Genomic DNA, 21968 nt, shown 5'->3' on the forward strand with positions numbered 1-21968 from the left:
GACGAAAACTGACGTTAGAGTGGAATTTTGCAGTGTTTGAAAGCCGGTCTTATTGAAAAATTTCGACCTTGTCCGGGCGCTTAAGCAAAACCCGGCACAGTGTGTAGGACTGGATTGGGTGAAGGGGAAAGCGTGGAGGGGACAGCTCACGATCGCAGCTCGCGACTCGCGATCGGCTTTACTTTTTTTTGCTGCTGCTGCTTGCCCCTGCCAACCAATGCGTACGATTCGGATCCAAGATCTTTCTTCCTTCGTGTGCCCCGTTTATGATTCGACTTCGGGTCGGAATTGACAAGTGTATGCATGTGTATGGGTGTGTGTGTTAGTGCATCATCCAGAACGAGAAATAGCAACAAGCAAGCAACGAAAAAAGTACAAAAAAAGGTTAGAAGTGATGGAGAGACTTTCGTCCCTATCCAAGTCCCCCCCCCCCCCCCCCCAAATTTCTTCCTCCTCTGGGATCTTTTCTCCAAAAAAAGAAACGGGGATTGACTTCAAACAACGAAGGTACGGGGGCGCGGTCTTTGCCGCTTCGGTGCGATAGGGGGTTTGCGTTTCTTCATTCGTTTCTATTCCGTACATGCTGCTCGGTCGGCACCAATCTTTGGCAACCAGAACGCTACGGGGTGGTTGTGCGGTTCTGCTTTTTTTTTACTTCAGTTTCGGTTTGCTGTGCACCCGGCCGTTCTCTTCTTTTTGACACTCGACTCACTCGTTTTGGGGCTCATGCTGGCAGGGAGGGACGCATTTTTTTGTTGGCCCCGAACGTACACCAGTGTGAGTGAGTGTGTCTGAGTCTTAAGTTTGGCAAATTTAAACCGTTTTTTTTGCTCAACCGCTTTCAGCGCATTCTACTCAACTGCGGGCCGGGGTTTGGGGAGACTTCTGCGCGCCCTCGGCTTTCGTGTTGTCTATTATTTGCTTTTCGGGTCGTGGTTCGTTTGGCGTTTTGGTGGCTGCTGAAGTGCAGTGCAGAAAGAGGAAGATAGAGCGATGGGGCTAGAAACTGGGTGGGGAGAGTATGCCGCCTTTTTTTTGTTGATCGTGTTGCACTTTTTAAATGAGCCGGTCGGGCAACCTCCGCCACCCACTTGAATGCTGCGCTTGCGACTGGAAAAGGTACAGGCGGTGCTGGTGGAGTAGGTGCAGAGTAAAATGTTAAGCGCACCGGAAGGTCATATATGTGGAAGAATTCTATAGCTTAACAACACAGATTTTTGTTGAATATTGTATTAGGACACTTCTGAATCTTTTAAATAAATTATAAGAATAGTTAAAAAAGGGTTTGATATAGGTTTAAATAGGATTGATAGTTACAGCTTTTAAAAAAAATATTTTTTTTAAATATTTTTATAGGACTTTTATTGAACTCATTATAAAAACACATGTCAAACTAATCTCATATCTGTAATCTAGAAGTATGAAAATAACATAACTCATTCTTTTCGTACTTGAGAAGGTTAGCTGATTGATGTTTGAATTTTTAGTGCTAAAGCTCTAATACTTTGTGATAAAAGCTTTAAAATAATATGAAAAACTACGTTTCACATTGGAATAAAAGAATGATAAGGCTGAAACCCCCGAAAAAACATAACAATTTTGTAACGCATGATTGTTTACAAAAAATTCCAAAATCCAATACTTTGGAACGGTAAAAGGCTTGAAAATATATCTTGATAGATTATAAAAAATCAAATTTATCTTGAAATTTCAGAAATTTACAAATCTCTAAATTCTTACTCTTTCCTACAAGACAATTCAAAAGTGATCGATTTGAAGCAAGTTAGTGTAATAGTTGCTATAAATTTATTTATTTGATGAATGAATCAGATGGAAAGAAACACTATCCATCGTGTCACTCATTATTATTACACGATTTCATTGCATTTTCAGCCACCACTGTAGCCCTGGGCTGGCATCACTGTCGACCAGTTGCTCAACGCCAATTCCAGTATCGGCAAAAGCGGTCGGGTGACGATTCTTTGGCTTGGTGGTTTTTTGTTGTATACTCCCTGTTTTATTATTGCTTGTCTTTGCTTAAATTTGACCATTTGCCGGCGTACCGCTCGGAGCGGGATGACGTGAGCCTTTCCACTGGAGGGACGTTGCATTGGCAATGATTGGCCATTGCCTTTTTTTGCGCCCCGTTCTTGCAGCGGATTTTGTGTGAAGCCATCCCCATGAACGGTATGGTGATCGAAGGATTGAATGCTGCAATAAAATACATCCATAAATGTTGCAAAGAAACCCGAACGAGACTGGATGCCGGTCTAGCCAGGGCACAGCATGCGCAACCTGACTAGCAGTTTTATTATAGTTGTGGTATGGTTTTTTGTTTAGAAAATTTAGCAAAGGACAGAGATGATCGTTAAATTAGTTAAACCGGAGTTTGCGTGATATATTTCAGCCGAACTGGAAATAAGAGAAAAAGGGTTCAAGCATTTCGCCGAAGACGTAAATCATAGAACAGCCAAATGTCTAGAGATGGGACATTTGCGACCCACGACGATCATGACAGAACACGATCGCCTGCACGGTGTTTGTGTGCTACATTGTGCTCCCTTCCCCATCTATGCCGCATGCCAATTGCATTTTGAGGGGGGTGAGTTTTGGGAAGGGTGCACACAACCCGGGCTCACACCAATACCAGGAAAAGCAATTTCGACTGTGCAAAAACGATGGGCAAAAACAACAAGCGGAGTAGCAGATTTTATTTTTATTTTCGCAACCAGCGAATACTCATGGATGGGTGGATGGGGAACCGGAGCAAAGCATGAAGCTCAATGGAGGTGGGAGGTGTGTCTGGAGTGTTTCGAGTTATTAAAAATGTATGCTAATGTGAGAGGAAGGTTTTTGAAAGAGATTTTGGTTGTATGTGTTGAGAATTCTTGGTGTTTTTTTTTCATTCGAACGATAATTGTTCGTTTTAAGACGGTAATGAAAGAGACGGTCCCCTATTGGGGAGTGCATCGCTTATGGGTGTATGTGTGTGTGTTGGGGATGACAGCAAGGCGTTGAAGTGAATAGAAAAAAAGGTAAAAAAAACCTTGCGATAAACCACACCAAATTTACGCTGGTGTGACGGCCTCTTGTGGCCTGTGCATGGTAGCAAGTGTTGCAAAGGTTGAAGCGCATGGGAGAGTCGTTATAAGTCATGTTGTGAGCAGATTTGCAACCTTAAGCTCATTCTCATTTGAAGTTTTATATACAAAAGAGAAGTAACAACTTGTACGGACTTTTTCATCAGTTCTATGCTATTTTCATAAAATACTTTCTCAAGAGTAACAGCGTTTAGCACAAAAATGCAAGTAATACCACAAACAATGTGTGATAAAAATCATGTAATGTGTGTTAAAATTAAATGCGCTATCATTTCTAGGGAATTATTAACATATTTTATGATTAATTTGTTATAGGAATTCAAATATCAATGGTAAATTATCATGTTATCGAGCATTACATGATGTTTTTAAAAAGCTCCCATCTCCTTTGCACTCTCCACTTAAGCAAAACGTATGGTTATGATTTTCGATTATGCTTTATAACGATCGGTATCTGACCAATACAAATACACAACCCTTGAAGCCTTCTTCAACCAAGAGCTGAGCTGAGCTCAACCATTTAGGCCCTCCCTCCTTCCGGATTGCTTTTGCAAGCGCCCGATACGGAGGCTTTTACTAATTGCAATTTAATGCCGCATGATACAGCCGATCGGCGACTGGAAACCTGGAAGAGCAGGCACCAACTCCTTTCCCTCGTCACATCACCGTCTTCTCCTTTCGCTCGGCAACAAACTCGACACCATCCCATAATCAAACGGCAGCGGTGCAGCATCGTCCACGTCGAATGGCACGCACCCATCTTCCTGTGGTGATCGGATGGCTAAAGTAAAATTCTTCCTCCCTCTCTCTGTCTCTCTCTCTCTCTTTCTCACTCTCTTTCTCCGTGGTTCAAAGGATTGCAAACCCCGGAGCTGGAAAGGAATTCGAAGGTGGTACACCCTTCATTCGGGATGCAACATAATGGTTAAGGATTTTCATGTTATTTATCTCTCTCTCCACCCCGAGCAGCGGTCAGCATCGTGTTCCAGCGTTCGAATCGAGACACCGTGAAAAATGGTTTTTCGAAATCACATTAATCGACTTTTAAAAAGTGCAACGTTTTCAAACCACTGGAAGAAGTGGACGTAGAAGAAGGTGATAAAGAAGAAGGATGAGCTTAAATAGGAGACTTTTTTAGCGAAGGGCAAACATGAATGCACAACATTGTTTAGCTTTAGCTTTAGTTTGTAAAAGTAAGGTGATTAAAAAAAACTGAAAAATTCGATAGAGTTTCTATGTTTGATGTGAGCCAAGAGTACGACCATTGAATACTCTTGTTTCACATTCTTTCTCACTGTTTATGGAAGCTTTTATTACTAATTATTATGTCATTACTCAACACTTTGTTGATTTCGCTTTTCTAACTGATGACAAATACCTTTCTGTTTTTATGTCTTTTCTTTTTACAGTTATCTTTTTAAGGAAATATATTCACTTTCAGTGCCTTTTCTAAGGCTCAAATTTGTAATCCGAGTTTAGCTCAATCCATTCACGGAAGTACAAAACACGAATATGCCGAATAGGATAGTGCAAATCGCACAAAAAGACAATATTTCCAACACCAACCAACATCTGCCCGTTCTCGTCTTCAACCGTCAATGCTGATCCACTGTTCCGGCCGCATAACGAACCACCTATGTATGTATCCGTACAGATGTGCTGGGCCGAAATGTTGTACAGCGGTTGTATTGCTTCGTGACAGTCCGCGTTCGACATCACTTGATTGCGCAGATATCGCAAGCCCTCGCCATCTAATGCACTGGTCGCAGTACCTTCCATCATCTCGTAGGTGCGCGTGTCGGACAAACGCGGCAAACGGATAGGCTGCACATATTCGTTTAACGTCGCCGGATGATCCATATGAATTGTAGCGATATCGTTATGACCATACATCGGTGATGGCGGATGAATTCGGACTCCGTTCATCGAGATGTTAATGTGCTGCTCCCACTCGGTGTTGCCATTGAACAGTGAGCCCAAGATTGCGAAAGCATACTCGACGGAGTTATGATTTACACAGGCTGCCGTTGTTAGGATGTAAACGGGTGTGATTAACGATCCGGCACATCCATATACTCTGGTGGACGATTTGGTTTTGAATCGTAGTGCTGCATGGTGCAGAAATTGTCCGGGGTACGCCAAATAGCCATCGGTAGCAAGTGGACTGGGAGCGATTTTGGCTGATGGGCGTTCAACGGGATCTAGAACAACTCCGCCAATCACAGAAACACACAGGGCACTGAGCAGAATGGCTGCAACGGACACTTTCATATTGATACTGTACATCCTCAACATCACCTTTCGCTTGTTGGAATACTGGTTGGCGTCCGTCTTTCGACCTATTTATTAGTACCTTACATTCGATAGTTAAGAGACACAATCGATTAATAACGCTTGTATTGCTGAGTCAAAGCGCTATCTGTATTTATCTGATAGATTGAATAAAAAGTTTACCCCAAGGAAATCTACAATAAAGATAATTAAAGGGCCTTTATCTCTCTCTTACTCTCGCTGGCATATTTGCGATTAAATCTACGTCGTCGTGACAAGCCCTGGTCAACAATTATTCTTGAGGATGCTCGGTCCTTGGCGGCAACTGCCCATCTATATAAACTTCCGATCTTCAACAGGTTACGCTTCACCTGATACAGCCAACGAACTCAATCTTCCAGCTTCTTGGTGGGATATGACTCCGGCATCCTCATAACATGCCCCAGCCATCGTATTCTGACGGTAAAAACGATACCCTTCACAACTCCTTCTGATGAAAAACTTCTAACATTATACTATTCATAACTGTTTTTATAACTTTTTTTTTATTTCAATAATATTATCGTTATATACCATCTAGAACACAAATAGTTCCATTAACAACCCTGTCTGATAAGTTCAACAACATTGTTCGAAGCTCGATTAAACATGATAGATACTGAAGCATCATTTCAAGTCAAATTTCTTTAAAAAACGCTACACTAAATAGATGGCCGGGAAGTTGCCAAACAATGTCATAAAAAAAAGTTCTTTCCATCGTAAATTTTTGGACTACGTTCCTTTTTGAAACAAATAAAACATGTTAGAATTATTATATTTTTTCAGTTCTCAAGTCTTTGAGTCGCAATAGTAGAGGACAGTGTGTTTTAAATGAATTTGAAAACAGATGTTCAGTTCAGGGATGAAAGTATTGTATTACACTGTTTAGGATTTTTTTAGTTTCTTTGTGATGAGTCTCATCATACACTTTACTTACATACACAATACTGGTTACTACAAAGTGAATGAATCAAATATTTGTGAAATCTAGCTTTTATTTATTTTTTCTCTGGATGGTGCAATTGCAAATGATTGATTTCTCATACTTGACGCAGTACTATAACTTCATAGCTCATAGCTTGGAAAACTTTTTCTACAAGTCAAATATGTAATCTGAATTCATCTGAATCCAGTCGCGGAAATAAGAAACTCGCATATGACGCGTAGGATAGTTAGAAGAGCACAGAAACAAATGATCGGCAAAGCCAACCAACACGCGGCCGTTCTGATCCTCCACCGTCAACGATGATCCATATTCTCGATTGCAGAACACTCCACCGATTAAAGAATTCGTACAGATGTGCTGTGCAGTAATGGTGTAAGCAGGTAGTATGTCTCGCTGGCAGTCTTCATTCGACATCACCTGATTGCGCAGATATTTTAAACCACCGACAAATTGGGCTCCCGATGCAGTGCCCTCCATCATCTCGTAGGTGCGCATGTCGGTTAGACGCGGCAAACGGATCGGTTGAACATAACGGTTCAGCGTCGCTGGACAATCCAAATGTATCGTTGCAATATTGTTGAACTCATAGTTCGAATAGTGATATAACGGGTGTGTATGGATTCCATCATCAGTGAAGTTGATGCGCTGCTCCCATTGCGTGTCACCGTTGAACAGTGATCCCAAGGTCACAAAGGCGTACTCGATGTCGTTTTCGTTTACCCAACGATATAGACATGCAGCCGTTGTTAGAACGTACTTGAGTGTAATCAGCGATCCAGCGCAGGAGTGCAAATAGCTGAGAGATTTGGGTTTAATGAGCACTTTTGCGTGGTACGGAAACTGCCCAGGGAACGCCAAATATCCGTACGTAGAAAGTCTGTTTTCTTCTTCCTCGTTCCGAGACTGGTTCTTTGCAGTTTCTGTGACAGGTGAAATGTGATTTATGGGAATCTTCACTGGCGATCGTTCAACGTCATCTAAGATAACTCCACCGATCACTGAAACACATAGTACACAGAGCACAACTGCTGCAACAAACGATTTCATGTTGAAGATGTACACCCTGTTTATCACCTTTCGCTTGATGGACTAATGGTTTGTCAACGTTTTTGATCGATTTATTAGTACACGGCTTGGGTCACTCCTATTGATAATGTTTGTTTTACTATATCAAAGCGCTATCTCTGTTCATCTGATAAGCTCAATCAATAAAGATTATTTCGTAGGAAATCCGTAATAAAGCTAAATAAAGACCATCAATACGATTTTGTATCTGTACGTCACAGGAAACAGTAATTATAATTTTCTTTCCATAAAACGTCGATTGTCCTCTGTATTTATTGTTATCAATTTTAAAGAAATTCTCGTGCTTAGATTTCAAATCTCAAATTTGATTTTGTTAGTTTACTTTCTTTATTAATCATTATTATTATCAAATCATTATTAGTCATTTAAATTCATTTTTTCTACCTTCATCTCCAAGTTTTTCTACAAATCCAATATATAATCGGAGTTCGTCTGAATCCAGTCGACGAAGTACGATACTCGAACATGGCGCGTAGGATACTTAGAAGAGCACCAAAACACATGATCGGCAATTCCAATCAAAAAGCGACCGTTCTCATCCTCCACCGTCAACGATGATCCATATTCTCTGAAGCAGAATACACCACCGATAAAGGAATTCGTACAAAGGTGCTGTACTGTAATTACGACGCCCGGTAGTATGTCTCGCTGGCAGTCTTTATTCGACATCACCTGATTACGCAGATATTTCAGGCCACGGACAAAACTGTCGCCGGTAGCAGTGCCCTCCATCATCTCGTAGGTGCGTATGTCGGTTAAGCGCGGCAAACGGATCGGTTGAACAAAACGGTTCAGCGTCGCTGGACAATCCAAACGTATCGTTGCAATATTGTACAACTCATAGCTCGGATAGCGATATAGCGGGTGCGTATGGATTCCATCAGCTGTGAAGTTGATGCGCTGCTCCCATTGCGTGTCACCGTTGAACAGTGATCCCAAGGTCACAAAGGAGTACTCGATGCCAAATTCATTAACCCAGCGATACAGACATGCAGCCGTTGTTAGAACGTATTTGAGTGTAATTAGTGATCCAGCGCAGGTATGAACATAGCTAAGAGATATGGGCTTAATTCGCACTTCTGCGTGGTACGGAAACTGTCCCTCGAATGCTGAATATCCATAGGTATCAAGCCAATTGCCATCTTCTTGGATAGGTGAAATGTGATGTTCGGGATTTGTTACTGGCGATCGTTCAAAGTCATGATCTTTAACTCCACCGATCACTGATACACATAGTACACAGAGCACTGTTGCCGAAAAATACATTCTCATAGTGAAGCTGTATATCTTCAATAACGGGTTACGCTTGCGACTTCAGGTTTGTTACTGTTTTTGACTTATTTATCGGTACACAATTTAGATCGCCCTCAATTCATTGATGGTGCATCATTAAAAAAGTTAAGCGCCGTGTGTGTTTGTTTGATCAATTCAATAAAAAAGATTATCCCCACGGTAATGAAGCCAGACAAACTTTTTTATCGCTTTTGTCGAGAGTGACAATCAAAACCAGACCGTTCACGTCCTGTTCTTATCGTCGGGCCTAGTTAAATTGGTTCCTGTTCTTATCGGGATTGGTTCCGGTTCTTATCTTTGTCTTGTATTTATATTTAGCTTATACTGTATTTGTTTTTTAATGCATTTTATTTAAATGCTAAGCCGTTGGAACTTTAGAACATTAGTTTCCAATAAATTATTGCAATGTAAGAAAATTAAATCTTATTTTATTATACCTTTATTTGGTGTGATACTCCTACAGTGGTATCGATCGATGATACAGCAAAACGAAAACTAACTTAAAAAGCCACGCAACTCACTCTCCGTTGACCACCTTACTAACAAGTGTCTTCGTTTTTTTTTTGGTAAAGCTCAATCCCGATGATATTCATACCGGTTTTTGGATGCGTAATATTTTACGTCTTTGGCAAGAGCACTGGCAAGAGCACTGACAAGATCTTGTGTGATGCAGCAGTGGATGGAGAAAACAGACGCGAGTTTGTGAGGTGGATTTGAAAATTTAAATATTAAAACGAGAAAGAGAATATCTTTCCGCAGTGCCCATGTACAACGAGGTGATGAGTCGATGATAAATCTTGATTTCTTTTGCGGGTTTTGGTGAGATGATTTGGGTCGGGCATCGTTTTTCTCGCCTTGCAAGGGAATTGAGACTAGTACGCAAGAAGAGAAAACATTTTTTTATTTAACTAACATACTAAGAGTTTCACTAAATGAAATGTCAAAGTTTAAATTGAAAATGGAAAAAATGAACTACAATGAAAGACACATTAACCGAAAATTAGAAAAAATAAATAAATTTCTAATTGATGATATTTAAATTTAAAAGATACAAAAAATGGTTCTAAAAATTCAACTATAAATTAGCAAAAACAAAAACACAAGCACTAAGATAATCATTCCAAAACAGAAAAGCTTAAAGTATATTCCTTTCGTCCTTTATTTCCCTTTTCTTGCACAACCTGTGCCTGCAAAGCTTGGCTAAATATAACATAATTACAAATCACTAATCATTTCCATCTCCGTGGCCCGTATGGGCCATCGCACCCATCCACGCTTAACGACCACATTCGCATTTACGCCACGCTTGGTGGAAGGTCACCGCAGAGGAAGATGCGAAACAAATCCAGCCAAACGCAGCAGAACGCGGCAGAAAGATGGGAAAGCGGGCGTGATTTTGCATCGACGACTAATTTGCATGCAAACTTCATTTCGGTGTGCCTGAGTGTGTGTGTGTGTGTGCGAGCGCCAATGTTGCACTTCGCGGAGGTCAACCACTTCTCACGCACTGACGAGATGATGGACACAGCCGTGGTGCTGTTGGTGAGGGTAGAATATTTCTTTTTCGGTGTTGGGTTAACCTGTTGGCAATTGATGCACACGCCGAAGGGTAGGGTGGGAGAAGTGCATCGGTCCTGGGATGGGTGCTATGTGCTGAAGGATTATTTTTTTGCTATGTCGTGAGCATCGAGAGTGATAGACCTACCGGGGTAGATTTTATCACAGTTTGGTTCGCGTCCAGCTGGAGACGATTGCTGAAGATCGCTAATTAACAGCTAATTTGTAAGGCAGTCGATGCAGAACCGAGCGCCAGTGGTAATGGGCTCCGAAGGAGACGAGAATTTGTCCTGATGTCATTGAAAAATAAGTATCGTTAAAAGCAATTAAAATACCAATATTACTTGAAATAAACACAGTAAAAGAACATGAGAGGAATGGTTGTATTTTACAAGTGTAATACCAGTACACAACAACTCAACATCGATAAGCATCAGCACAAGTACGGTGACACCTTAAGACACTGCTGCTGCTGCTACACCGGAGCTTTATCTCGCTTCCAAAATCAACGCCGTCCATTGCGCAGCGTCCTTAAGCGTAATACTCTGCGCACTCGGGACTTTAAAATAACGAACCTCGAAAACTCGTTTACGATAATCTGAACTGCCGGTTGCGAAAGGTGACGAAGTCGAACAAAAGGAGACGAAATCGCGATCGCGACACGTTGACGCGTAGGCGTTCATGCCCTATACCGCGCAGCGTACGACACACGAAAGACGCTTCGTAGCGGACTTCATCACACATTTCTGGCCGATGGTTGCGATGGTCATATTTGGATCAGACAAGACTCAAGAAACGTTGTAAGCATCCGCGGATGAAGAATTAGCGGTGAAGTTGTAGTCGCTACAACAACCAACACAAGGGTGAATTGAATTTATCAATCTACAGGACCCACTCACCTTCTGCGCGAGCTCCATGTGAGCTTGGTTTGTGGTGATCGTACCACGCGTTGGTGGGTGATAACATGAGCTTATGTTGTTGCGATGGAGTGTTGTTTTTATCCTTCTCTGTTTCTCTCTCTCTCTCTCTCTCTCTCTCTCTCTCTTCATCGTCTTTTTTCTGGAGGTTATTAGTGGCAAGGTTTTGTGACACCTTGGCAAAAGTAACTCCATTTGCCACAGGCTTGTACCATGTCAATGACCTACCGGTGAGTGATCCCGAATATCTCTCAGGTGTTTCACGGGGTGTAAGGGGATTTATGTTCCTTTTTTAGCCCGTTTAGTGCACGTGAGAAGAACGGGATAATTGTGTTGTCTTTTTCTTTCGTTTTTTTTGTTCTGTGTCCAGGTGTTTTAAGTACGCGATGACATTCGATCCAACTGAGTGATGGATCAATGCAGGTGCACGAGGTGTAGGACGCAGTGGTGCAGCGTAACGGAGATGTAATTAAATCTTTTAATGACAATTCTTGTTATATCCGTTTTTAATAATAATCATCATCGTTAAAATGTCTTTATTCTGCTTGATAAAATGTAAATATTATTACAATGTAGGCAATAGATGCCAATTATAGATTGTTTATTTAACACGTTTAAAGTCGCTTTTCATGAGTTTTAACTTACAATTTTATCTTTATGATTTACTTGTTGTGTAGCCATTCTGATTTCTTTATTCGATTCATTTACTCTCTTGTGTACTTATGATCAGCTTCTTATCATTGTCTCAAGAATTCAAGATTGATTAATTTACTATTTGTTTGGTATCATGATAGGTTTTAGCAAAAAGCTGGTAGGTTGATAATAGCTTTTCGATTACTTTCTAGTCTATAACAACATTACTGTTTTCTATAAAAAGCACACAATATTAACAAAATAAATGAAAATCAAAGTTGTAGAATAACTGGTAACACGATATCAAAACTTCAATTCCAGTGAAGAAATATATATTGTTAATAGTTATTTCAAGCAACTATAAACATAAAAAAATAGTTAATGTTATAAGTAGTCCGAAATTGCTCTAAATAAAGATCTTACTTGATCTTATACTTCTTAAATAACGGAAGACATCGTTCCGGAGCTATTTTCTTTATCTCGCTTTACTGCAATGTTCGCTGTTGCACTTGCTACCACCACGGCCCAGTCGAAGTGCGCCTTAAGATGTCAAAGATATAACCAAATGTGCTGGAATATCTGTCATTCGCTTTCGTCCTTCACTTTCATCCTCCACCTCATCCCTGCACAAACCCCAATGGTATCGCTCCAATGTATGAGATCATAAATGTCGAAATAAAAATAAATCACCTTTACCCGCTGGCCGTCGAACGAATGCTCTTGCGCTTTTACGTGCATCTGACACTGCATTTCGGGTACGGTGACATCGAGCACCAACACTTTGCAGCCAATCCGCACCGTGGCCTTTGTGCAGTCACCATCTCACACACGCCCGTCGATCTATCTGCGTATGGTCGTATGTTTTTTGTCGTTTTACGTAAAAAAAAGCGCAACAAAAACGCCCCAAATGCATCCATTGAAAGCATTTGTGGCGGCAAACCGTGTCGCCGGCAGGATGTGCGATATACTTGTACGGTGTGTCTTCTCGTGTACACACACGCATACATCCAGCGATCAAGTCATTGACCTACGGTCACCCACATTCCTTCCCTGACGGTGTGTCCCATTTTGGGATTGTGCCGAGCTACCCGGTTTAGGTACGCCAAGAACACAACCACGCTGTAACAATCAATCGTACACAGCGCGGGATTGTTTACTACTATAAAAATGAAGCCATGTGGGTTTGTTGCAGCTCATTAACGCGAATGTGGTAATCGCATCGTAAAACTGGCACACACACAAACAAACGTATCGTAGCGTAGCGTAATCTTGGGGCATTTGCAGTATTTGCAGTTCGCATTAACTGCATCGCTTGCCATCGGGTGGACAAAATCGAACCCGATGGAGCAAACGGACGGTGAATATAATTAAAATAAAAGCCCAAAGCCCAGTCTGCAGGGAGCACCGGAGGGAAGGGCCGATGTGGAAACAGAGTGAGGGGTTGGGAGTAGCTTCTTGAGGCGAAAATAAAACTCCACTCCAAGGATGGTCATCAAACTTTGTCAGAAGGTGCGCGGGCCCAAAGTGCAGTAGATATTGGACGGGCAGGCTGGCAGGTATGCCGGCGCTTCGTTGTCGCTGTCGTGAAATTGTTGCGCGAATAGAATACTTTAACCGGACGGACGCACTGCTCGTAAAGTGTTCGAGCTCATAATGCACCTTGGGAATAAAAAGTCTTTTGCATTACTGCGAAGGTCATTGCACCGTGGGCGTGGGATGGGTCAGGATAAAAACAAAGGATTAATGTGTTGTGAATAATGCAATCAATTTGTATAGTTTAATGTGTTTGTTTGGGTTGTTTACATTGTACGTTATGTATATAACTTGATCTTTTGTCCCTGAAGATCGTTGCAATGTGAAGTTTACAGTTATGGAGTGAAAACTGATACAACCGTTAGGGCATGGTAACATTCCAATTTTAATTCCAATCCTAAGAACTATGAAAATGATTTCGAAACCCTAACCTAACGGCAAAAGCTAGCCTAACCTAGCGGTACCGTTATGAGCGTTCCCTTTGAGCTACAATCATTTAGGTATCTATTTCTAGGAAGGTTGTTCTAGGATCATTAGCTCTAGCCTAGGCAGATACGAAATTGATGCTTGCATTATGGTTTTTATAATTACTTTCGGATGAGTTTTGTTTTGTAGTCAATAAAACCTTCTCTCTCCAGGAATTGGATATCAAACCGTACGAGCTAGAGGTTTGACTTTGGAAGAGCAAAAGAAGAAAGGTAATAAAAACAGTAGAATAGGCACTTAGGAACCTTTCTGAGTAATGGTGAAATATCGCATAAAAAATGGTGTTGAATTTTGGGCGATTGTTAGTTTCTCTTATTTGAATAACAGACTTCGAACATGGAGGAAACTGGAAACACTGAAAGGAAGTTTACTCTTAACCAGATTTTAGACTCAAGTATAAACAACCGCAATCTGAGTAATATCAGCAATCGGCCTACCGCAGTGTAAATTTTAAATTTCTGAAGCAAAAATCAGCCGTCTTTACATCGTGATAGACCGTTATATTCTCCCCTAGTGATGAAATTGTCGCGATGCATGTGAAATATCATTTTCATACAATGCTCTACTCTCAACTCTGAGGACTCAGTGGAGGATTAACACGAGTGGAGGCCCTAAGCTGTCACACGAATGTAGGCCTTTCTCAAGCGTCGAGCAAGAAGTTGTATGAGGAATTCTAAACTAGAGAGAAGAATGCTTCTCAATTCTTCTAGCTGTGAGTAGGGGGTGCGACCCTTTTTTCGGAACTTACTTTTGCGTAGTGCCCAATCCATCTCTGCTGAGGATCGTACAGAAATGGTGTCTTCCCGGATGATCATTTCCTCCAATGTGTGGCACGTTACTCTGGAGTCTACCAGAGGATCGAACAGTGTTCACCATGAAGATTTTAGAAGGAAATGTTAAATGTCAATCTTCTCTTTAATCTGTAAAAATAACAAAAAGAGTAAGAATACAAAGCATAACCACTAAAACGGCTGACGCATATACGATGCAGTCGGCAGCCACGGGAAAACAATGCCACCACAAATCCGTGCAATTCCCTTCGCTACCGGAAATCATTGCCAGTCTGCAGCCAGATTCGTTTTGATTGCCGGCTTCATTTCCTAGCTGGTGGCCCGAGTGCAACACAAAACAATGTTTTAGAGAAGCAAATGTGAGAGGCAGAGCAAAAAAGCAAAAAAGCCATCACCTCGCCGCCACGATTGTGGTCAATGCCAAAGTCACAGGCAACGATGCGATGGTGATCAACTAACGAAATTCACACACACAAAAAAAACGGTGACATTGCACCATGCACCATGAGATGGAGTTGTTGTAGAGAGGGTAGGGTGGTAGAGTTGCAATAAAATTTGGCGTTCCACGCACACAACAGCACACGGGAGAAGTAGTGGTATTTGCGCTGGCAACCTTCAACCTTGCGTCGGCTAGGCTGGTGCAGTGTTTTGCAGGCGGAAAGATGGTTGCATAGATTCCGCAAGACAAAAGTTTTTAACATCAGTTTGTAAATGACGACGGTGAAGGTCACCTTATCACTTTATCTTCTGGTTTAATATTATTTTTGTTTGTAAATGGCAAATTCGCATCACATTTTAAGGAAAATTCTCATTCGTAAAAGCATATAAAATTATAATACATCTAATACTTTACATTACGTTAAAACTGTTATTCAACCTGAACTAAAAATGACCGAAAATAAATTTTCACAAATCGTAAACGATCGCTGCCACAAATTCAACTTTCAACACCAAATTTATTCATTAACTCGATCTCGGTGTGTCGGTGTGATTTAGCATTTTGATCTTTGCTAAAGATTGCATCTCATGCTGGTTTTGGGCTCTTTTTACCTTAGCTCTATGTTGGTATTTTTGATTATTCCTTCCTTCTACCTCTCTCTCTCTCTCTCTATCTGTGTTGTATTTATATTCTCACTATTTTCCTGCTCTTCCACACGACAATGTAGCGTGCGATGAGAAATCGATGCACTTCACCCTCGCTTCCTCACAGTCCCGCTCGAGTGCAAAAAATCATTCCCCTCAACAAAAAAACCTTGACGTTCGTTTCCTTCTCATCGACACTTCCTTCGTGTGGTCAAGGGGGAGGAAGAGATTTTTCGTTGTAATCCTTTTGTGCTAAAATATTTCCCCCAAACGTCTTCCACCCGTCCGCCACGATCGTTCGCTCCCGGTTGGGGTTTTCTATCGCTGTAAACTAACAGACAAGCGGGCCCACGTCTTTGCCTTCTTCGGATTGGAACCCCATCCCTCCCCACCCCAAAGCAGCCCAAAATGCGCGCTGCATGCACAAAGCGCAGCGAACGCAAACCTTGAGCCACGAGAGCGCGCACCGGTGTAACCTTGACCGATGCACGATCAAACCAAAAAATGTTTTAAATTAAACGCTCCAGCACGAGGATCGCAGGAAGAAGAAGAAGAAGCAGGAGAAGCAGCAGTAGCAAACCATTCCAAACGCAACACAAACGGACCCGGACCCGCGAGTTGCATGCGCATACGCAAACGGGAAGTGGATCGAGTGGCATAAAGCTGCAGAAAAACTGCAGAACGAATTCACTGGCGCGGCGCGCGTCCGATGGGGCAAGCCGAAGCTTAGGGATTAGGTTTTTGGTGAGGGGAATGGGTTGGTTGGGTGCAACCAGAGTGACGCAAGATCCAGACGTTTGGAGGACGTTTGGCAGTGTGTTTTTTGTTTGGGTGTATGTGTGTTTGGTTGGTTGTGGAAGAGAGATCTTAACAGTCATAAAGTTTATGGGCATAAAACGATCGCAGCAAGCGGGGTTGCAATGTCAGTAGAGACCAATTTTTCAAAGACAAAAATAAGGCCCGAGATAGCGAGAGCGGGACAGGGACTCGAGAACAAACTGCGCGCGAAAGAGTAAACCTATTTTGCTTAGAGTCTTAGAGGAATGACGAGACTGTGTAAGAGTGGGGAGGAGTTGGGGACGGAAGTGGTATCCAAAAAAAAAAAGATTGCTACGAATTGCCGAAAGAAAGGAAAGAATAGAAATCTATTCACGAACGACTGAGGACTTGGGGTGTGGGACTGTGCCAGCGGACCGTTTTGACTTTAAGTGGGCGAAGTTGATGCAACGTTTCGCTGCACCGTCCCGTCCCGTTTGGTTTGGAGTTGGCTGGTTGGTTGGATACCCAGACACACACAAACACACAGACAGATACGTTGCCCTGCCAAAATTTAAACCGATCGTGGTTTGTTTTCTTTTTTTGGGGAATTCGGATCGTCGGGCACACACAAACACTGAAGCGGCAAACGGTGTGCGTTTGTGAGCTGGATGTAGATATGTAATTGGGAAATTTGGCAAGACGAGGGTGAAGCAGAATGCAAAGGGCTGCAGGTTTGGAGTGGAAACCAACGACAAGCTAAAAATAGAATGAGTTTTAATGTGTTGCTATCGCATTCTTTATAATAAATTGCTTTTAGTTTTTAACGTGATACCTTATTTACTACACAAATCAAATAAACATAAACATTATTCATGTTTTATGCAAGTTATTAAAACAATTTTCCTTACATTATTTGCTATGCTTTGATCCACAATTGAATCATAAATTTCGTTATATCAACAAGAAAGTTGGCACGTTGTAAGATGGAGTCGCCTGGTTTGTCACTTATTGATCATTGCCTTTCGATCATTCCCGATTTTTCAAACCACCATTCCCGGAGGTGTTTGGTGATCTTGTATTTTGTGATCTTGTGTTCATTGATCAAGCTTCACGAGTGTATCGTTTTTCAATTGTATTAATACATAATTAACTTGATAGATTTTATTCGGGCCATTAATGTTCCATATTAATGTTGGGAGATTCGGGCTTCGGAAGATTCGAAGATTCAATCCCTAGAACGATTCAATCGGTTTGGATCCCGTTTGTAGGATTTGAATCCCTAAAAGATTCCTTTGCGATTGGGATTTGACTGCGATTCGATTGGGATTGGGATTCGTTTGCGATTTGATTGGGATTAGGATTCGTTTGGGATTCGATTGGGATCCTGATTGGGATTTTGGATTGCGATTCGATTGGGAATCGGATTGCGATTCGATTGGGATTCGATTGAGATTCTGATTGCGATTGCGATTGTAATAAGAGGCTCTCTCCGAGATACGCTATTAATGGGGGTCGAGAGAAACTACGTATCTCTAATTTCGGAAGTCGAATCACGCAGTTTTAAGTCCAAATATAGCAAATGTTCGTGTGATGTAGCATTTAATGGGAAGCATTTATAGTCACTAAATTAATTATTTGATTGGATATTGAATAAAGGTCCGCATATCTCGGGGACCTGTACTAATCATGATGTAAGTACTGCAAAGTTAAAAGAATTGGAGTAAAACAGAATGACCTCTTATTCCAATTTTGATGATGAGTTGTAATACGCCGTCTATTGGACGAACCAATGAAGCTATGGAGCTATCGTTTTTTTTCTATGGATATTTAATTTTCCAGTCGTTTAAGCTTAATTTGTGGCGCTTGGGACGCTATATGACTTTGAGATTGGGATTGGGATTCAAAGATTCGAATCTCTTCTTAGATTCATTTTTACCTTCACTATTCCATATAAAGTATTTTTTAACTTAATTGTTGGTTAGGTTTAGATTATAAAGTTGATTTACAAAAGTTTAACATATTATTCACAAAAAAGTGTCCAATACTTCAGAAACAACAAACAACATAAAATCATAACTAGAATAATGATTTTACTAGAAGATTGAACAATTTATGTGAGATTAGAATTAAGTTCCCAATGCAATTGATTCAGATTTTAAAACAGTTTTATTTTTGTACTATTTAAACAAACCGTTTAGATACTTTTTTAGTGAAGGTATATGAAAAGGTAGCGATGAGTTTAAGAGATCACGAAGTCTTTACAAACCAAAAACTATTATTTCTTAATAAATAAGAATAATAAGCACTCAAAATTGGGGAATTTACTAATTTATAACGACAGCTATTAAAAAATAACTTGTCTCATTAAGAAACCTCATCAAGAAAGAAGGATTTGCTTTATCTAGAAAGCATAAAAACATGTTATTAAAAACCAAGCATACATAAAACAAACGCCGAAGGCTCGATGTGAACATTTCTAAACACACAATTAAAACCGGCCTAGGGCGAGCTAATAAAATACCTCATTATTTTGCTAATCAACCAATGGTTATTAAAACGTGCCTCTTCTTAAAAATCATAATCGAAAATCGAACAAAATAATTGACCAGTACCGAAAACCGATGAACAGCAGCGGAAGCAGCAGCAGCAGCAGCAGCATCAGCAAACGGTCCAAAAGGGGTCTTTGCGGTTTCCGTTTTTATTGCACAAAATTATTGCCCTCAGTCTCCGTGGCGTCGGGGCTCAAAACTGCACCGACCGCAGTTCGCCTAAGCGAAAAGCGAAACCGAAGGCAGTCTTCAAAGACACAACTGTGGCTTGTGATTAGCCCGGTTGGAAGCAACGAATTCGTCTACAATGCTGGCATCTTCGTGGTAGCAGTGTATAGGAGCGTTTTCGTTTTGTTTTGTTGTTCGTTCTCTCCCGTTTGGTCGATTTTTTTTTGTTTGATCTCCACTAAACCCACTCATAACTGCAAGCTTTGTGTTTGGGAGATCTTAAAAAGTCGCGGAGCAACGCCAAACGAACGTGTGCCGACAGTGTGCCGGTGTCGGCTGGGTTGCTCCTATTGGGGTGTAGGCAAAAAGGCAAAAACAAAAACTAGCAAAGATACAAACGCAACGAAAGAGAAGCCTCTGCCACACATGCAACGTGCGTCCAACCGTCCAATGGTTCACCAAATGTTTCGCGAGCCCCAAAACTGGCGGAACGATCATCGATCAGGGTGCGCAACAAGGGCCATAAAGTGTGGAGCGAAGGAGGACGTCCTCCAGACTTCCTGGAGAATGCTGGAGCATGCATGGTAGGAGTGAATCGCGTGCTAGACGACCGAACCACGGGAGATGGCAGTTGACTCTATCCGCTGTTTCGCGTTCATTTTTGAAAGGGTCACCTTTCCTGGAGAATAATGGGGCTTTAGAAGATTTCATAGACACCGCACCGTCCCCCCAGTGTGCGTGTCTGGGAATGTCTGAGAACTTTAGATAATAGGATACAGTGATATAATAGGTGATCGAGACGCAAGGGCATTTGAAGTGCATGTCTGAAGTTCAACGGCTGGTTTGACCAGTCTGCAGGAAGTGGGACAGCCGAAAAGAGAGTCCTATACCTATTCGTTTGGGGGTGCTAGGTAGAACGGGGAGCACCGAGCAGAACAAAGCAGAGATAAAGAAGATCTGCGGTCTAGACGACTTTAATGGTTCTTAGTGTTTGGTACTTGAGGTGTCTCCTTTGTCCGTTCACTTTTGACCGACTGCGTGGGCATAGAATAGGTAACAAGCAGAAAGAAAAAAAAACTTGATCTTTGATGCATCGCTACAGCTAATGATCGCCATGCGTAGAGCGACTAGAAATTCAGGTGAGAAATGATATTGCTTTTTCTGCGTATTCTTTGCAGTTATTTTTAGCCGTCTGTAGTCATATTTCAGCAGACAGACAGACGGCAAAACTATAAAAAAAACCCCAAACTAGAAGCGGGAATTAACGAACATGGGACGGGTTTAATGAAGTTGCGTCTGGAATCGGTAACACCCGGCCCGGGAAAGGCGTGGAAAGTCGTAAAAGGATTGATCGCCCGAAATTCCCAGACAGGATCGCGACTTGAACAAGTTCAGTGATAATATATTATGACTGGTGGCTAGACAGTGGAACGATCGTGTAGAAGCTGCTAGTATTGAGTTTTTGGTTTAATTATACCGCTCCAGATGAGAAACCAAAAAGGAGCAATAGAAATGGGAAGATCAAAGGGCAATTCAACGAATCGATCATTTATAGCACAAACATTTGAGCCTTTGTTGGAGAGCTCATCATGAATAAGTAAATTGAAAATGAAAAGACTTTGAATAAAGATGGATTTATATGAAAACCATCAACCGAACCAATTATCGATTTTTTGCAATAGCCAATCTTCAGTGGAAAATTCATAGAACTCGTGTCAATTGTATACACTACGAAGGTTCCGATAGATCAATCATCCATAACTTGCACTTGAACAAAGAAAACACCACTGAAAGTTAAATAGTAAATTATAAAAAATGCTATATTCTAGTTTTACCCTGTAGCAAAACATCTTTACATGCATTTTTTTTAGAGCAGCTATGCTGCGAGTAACTTTTTATGCAGTAAGAATTGATAAGTTATTTAATTCGAATGAAATTTACTTTTTTTTCTTCGTTTACATCATGTAACGGTTAATTTAAAATGATTTGATGCATTTTTATCGAGGGGTAGGGTAGCTGTCATCGTACTGAGGCGCGTTTACACCAGAGTTGAGTACTTCAAATGTCACGGTGTATCAGAGTGGCCAGATTATTTTTGCGGTTTTCGGTAGGCGCATCAAAATTTTATCGGTAGTTTTCGGTAGGATAAATTTCGATTTAACCTCGGCTTAACTAAGTTAAAAGAATTGAAAGCGACAGAAGTGTTAAGAGAGGTGGGGGGGGGGGGGGGGGGGTGGGGGGTTGGTAATGCGCAAAATGAAGTTCCATCTCACGAGAATATGCATACTTTATCTAGGATATGGATTAGATTTGGTTCAACGGTTACACAAATGAAGATTTTTCTGAAGTGCTGATCTGAAAATTGGAATTCTAAGCCAAAGAAGGACTAAGATGCACATTTTTTTCTCAGTGGTGACAAGTTCTTTTCGTTCTGAAACGTTCTTTAAGGGAACTTGAAACAAACTATAAAGGCTGTAACTGAGATACGCTATGAACGCAAATCGTGAAGAAGAGGTTTTCAGCCATTATATACAGGCGTACCCCGAGTTACGACCCTCTCGAGTTACGACGATTCGCAGATACGACGATTTTGATTTTGACAGTTAAAAATTGTTATTGAGACGAAATTGATACATATTTTTGAATTTCTGTGCAGATAACCGATACAAACATATTTCCTCAAATTCCACAACTCCCCCATCTTGAGTATCTATATTGTGTAAACGGCTTTTGGAGGAAAAATAATACACTATCGT

General features: G+C 41.3%; 4 protein-coding genes across 4 annotated transcripts in view; all 4 read right to left on the minus strand.

Annotated features, from left to right (window-relative positions):
* Positions 1-21968, minus strand: part of LOC120952542 (cell surface glycoprotein 1) — a 106535-nt gene that overhangs the window by 53589 nt on the left and 30978 nt on the right. The window lies entirely within an intron of this gene.
* On the minus strand, positions 4551-5372 carry LOC125908416 (brachyurin-like). Its single transcript, XM_049611159.1, has one exon. It carries the CDS (start codon positions 5370-5372, stop codon positions 4551-4553), a length of 822 nt encoding a protein of 273 aa, XP_049467116.1.
* On the minus strand, positions 6505-7404 carry LOC125908417 (brachyurin-like). Its single transcript, XM_049611160.1, has one exon. It carries the CDS (start codon positions 7402-7404, stop codon positions 6505-6507), a length of 900 nt encoding a protein of 299 aa, XP_049467117.1.
* Positions 7846-8709, minus strand: LOC120961376 (brachyurin-like). Its single transcript, XM_040385086.2, has one exon. The coding sequence runs from the start codon at positions 8707-8709 to the stop codon at positions 7846-7848; it is 864 nt and encodes a 287-aa protein (XP_040241020.2).

This window comes from Anopheles coluzzii, chromosome 2 (assembly GCF_943734685.1).
Source record: "Anopheles coluzzii chromosome 2, AcolN3, whole genome shotgun sequence".
Taxonomy (NCBI): Eukaryota; Metazoa; Arthropoda; class Insecta; order Diptera; family Culicidae; genus Anopheles; species Anopheles coluzzii.